The sequence below is a fragment of the Sinocyclocheilus rhinocerous genome, unplaced genomic scaffold (genome assembly GCF_001515625.1).
Source record: "Sinocyclocheilus rhinocerous isolate Xijiao unplaced genomic scaffold, SAMN03320098_v1.1 C35867718, whole genome shotgun sequence".
Taxonomy (NCBI): domain Eukaryota; kingdom Metazoa; phylum Chordata; class Actinopteri; order Cypriniformes; family Cyprinidae; genus Sinocyclocheilus; species Sinocyclocheilus rhinocerous.
This window is the reverse complement of record NW_015766094.1, coordinates 1-674: the sequence shown is the minus strand read 5'-3', so window position 1 is coordinate 674 and position 674 is coordinate 1. Positions and strand designations below refer to the sequence as shown.

General features: G+C 40.7%; 1 protein-coding gene across 1 annotated transcript; it reads left to right on the top strand.

Moving 5' to 3' along the window:
* Positions 1-6: 6 nt before the first annotated feature.
* LOC107735203 (calmodulin-like) lies at positions 7-674 on the top strand. The gene is made up of 4 exons (XM_016546965.1): positions 7-50; positions 133-239; positions 346-481; positions 634-674. Exons 1-4 carry the CDS (start codon positions 26-28, stop codon positions 660-662), a joined length of 297 nt encoding a protein of 98 aa, XP_016402451.1. The 5' UTR covers positions 7-25; the 3' UTR covers positions 663-674.

Sequence of the window (674 nt, the reverse complement as noted above, 5' to 3'; positions counted from 1 at the left end):
TCCTACAGAGGCAGAGCTTCAGGATATGATCAATGAAGTTGATGCGGATGGTGAGGAAGCCCTTCCACAAATAATGCCATGTTAGAATAGCTCTTCTCTTTTTCTAAATCTGTTGGCTTTTCCCCCCTTCAGGCAATGGAACAATTGATTTCCCAGAGTTCCTTACTATGATGGCCAGGAAGATGAAGGACACGGATAGCGAGGAGGAGATCAGAGAAGCATTCAGAGTTTTCGATAAGGTAGTGAAGTGTACTCGCTTATAAATGCCTCTTATTGAAGGCATTTCTTTGGAAAAAACAAATGTGGAAAGAATGTTTATCTCTTTCAATGACTAATGCTTTACAGGATGGAAATGGTTATATCAGTGCAGCAGAGTTGCGTCATGTCATGACAAATCTGGGGGAGAAGCTTACAGATGAGGAAGTGGATGAGATGATCCGGGAGGCAGATATTGATGGTGACGGCCAGGTCAACTATGAAGGTATTTCCCTATATTAATGTCATTGGTGCATTGTGGTATTTTTATATGTAAGTGGATTTTTGTCTGAATAAATGCCAAGCCTGCAGTATAATTATGAAATCAGTTTGTGAAGATTGGCACGTTGATCTCATTCATTTTATTTCCCCCCACAGAGTTTGTCCAGATGATGACAGCAAAGTAAAAACTGGAAACC

What these genes read in the sequence shown, in the direction of transcription:
- LOC107735203 (XM_016546965.1), top strand. Translation starts at nt 26, where the DNA reads ATGATCAATGAAGTTGATGCGGATG. An exon ending in CATTCAGAGTTTTCGATAAG is followed by an intron (nt 240 to 345) that starts GTAGTGAAGTGT and finishes AATGCTTTACAG; the next exon opens with GATGGAAATGGTTATATCAG. An exon ending in CGGCCAGGTCAACTATGAAG is followed by an intron (nt 482 to 633) that starts GTATTTCCCTAT and finishes TTCCCCCCACAG; the next exon opens with AGTTTGTCCAGATGATGACA.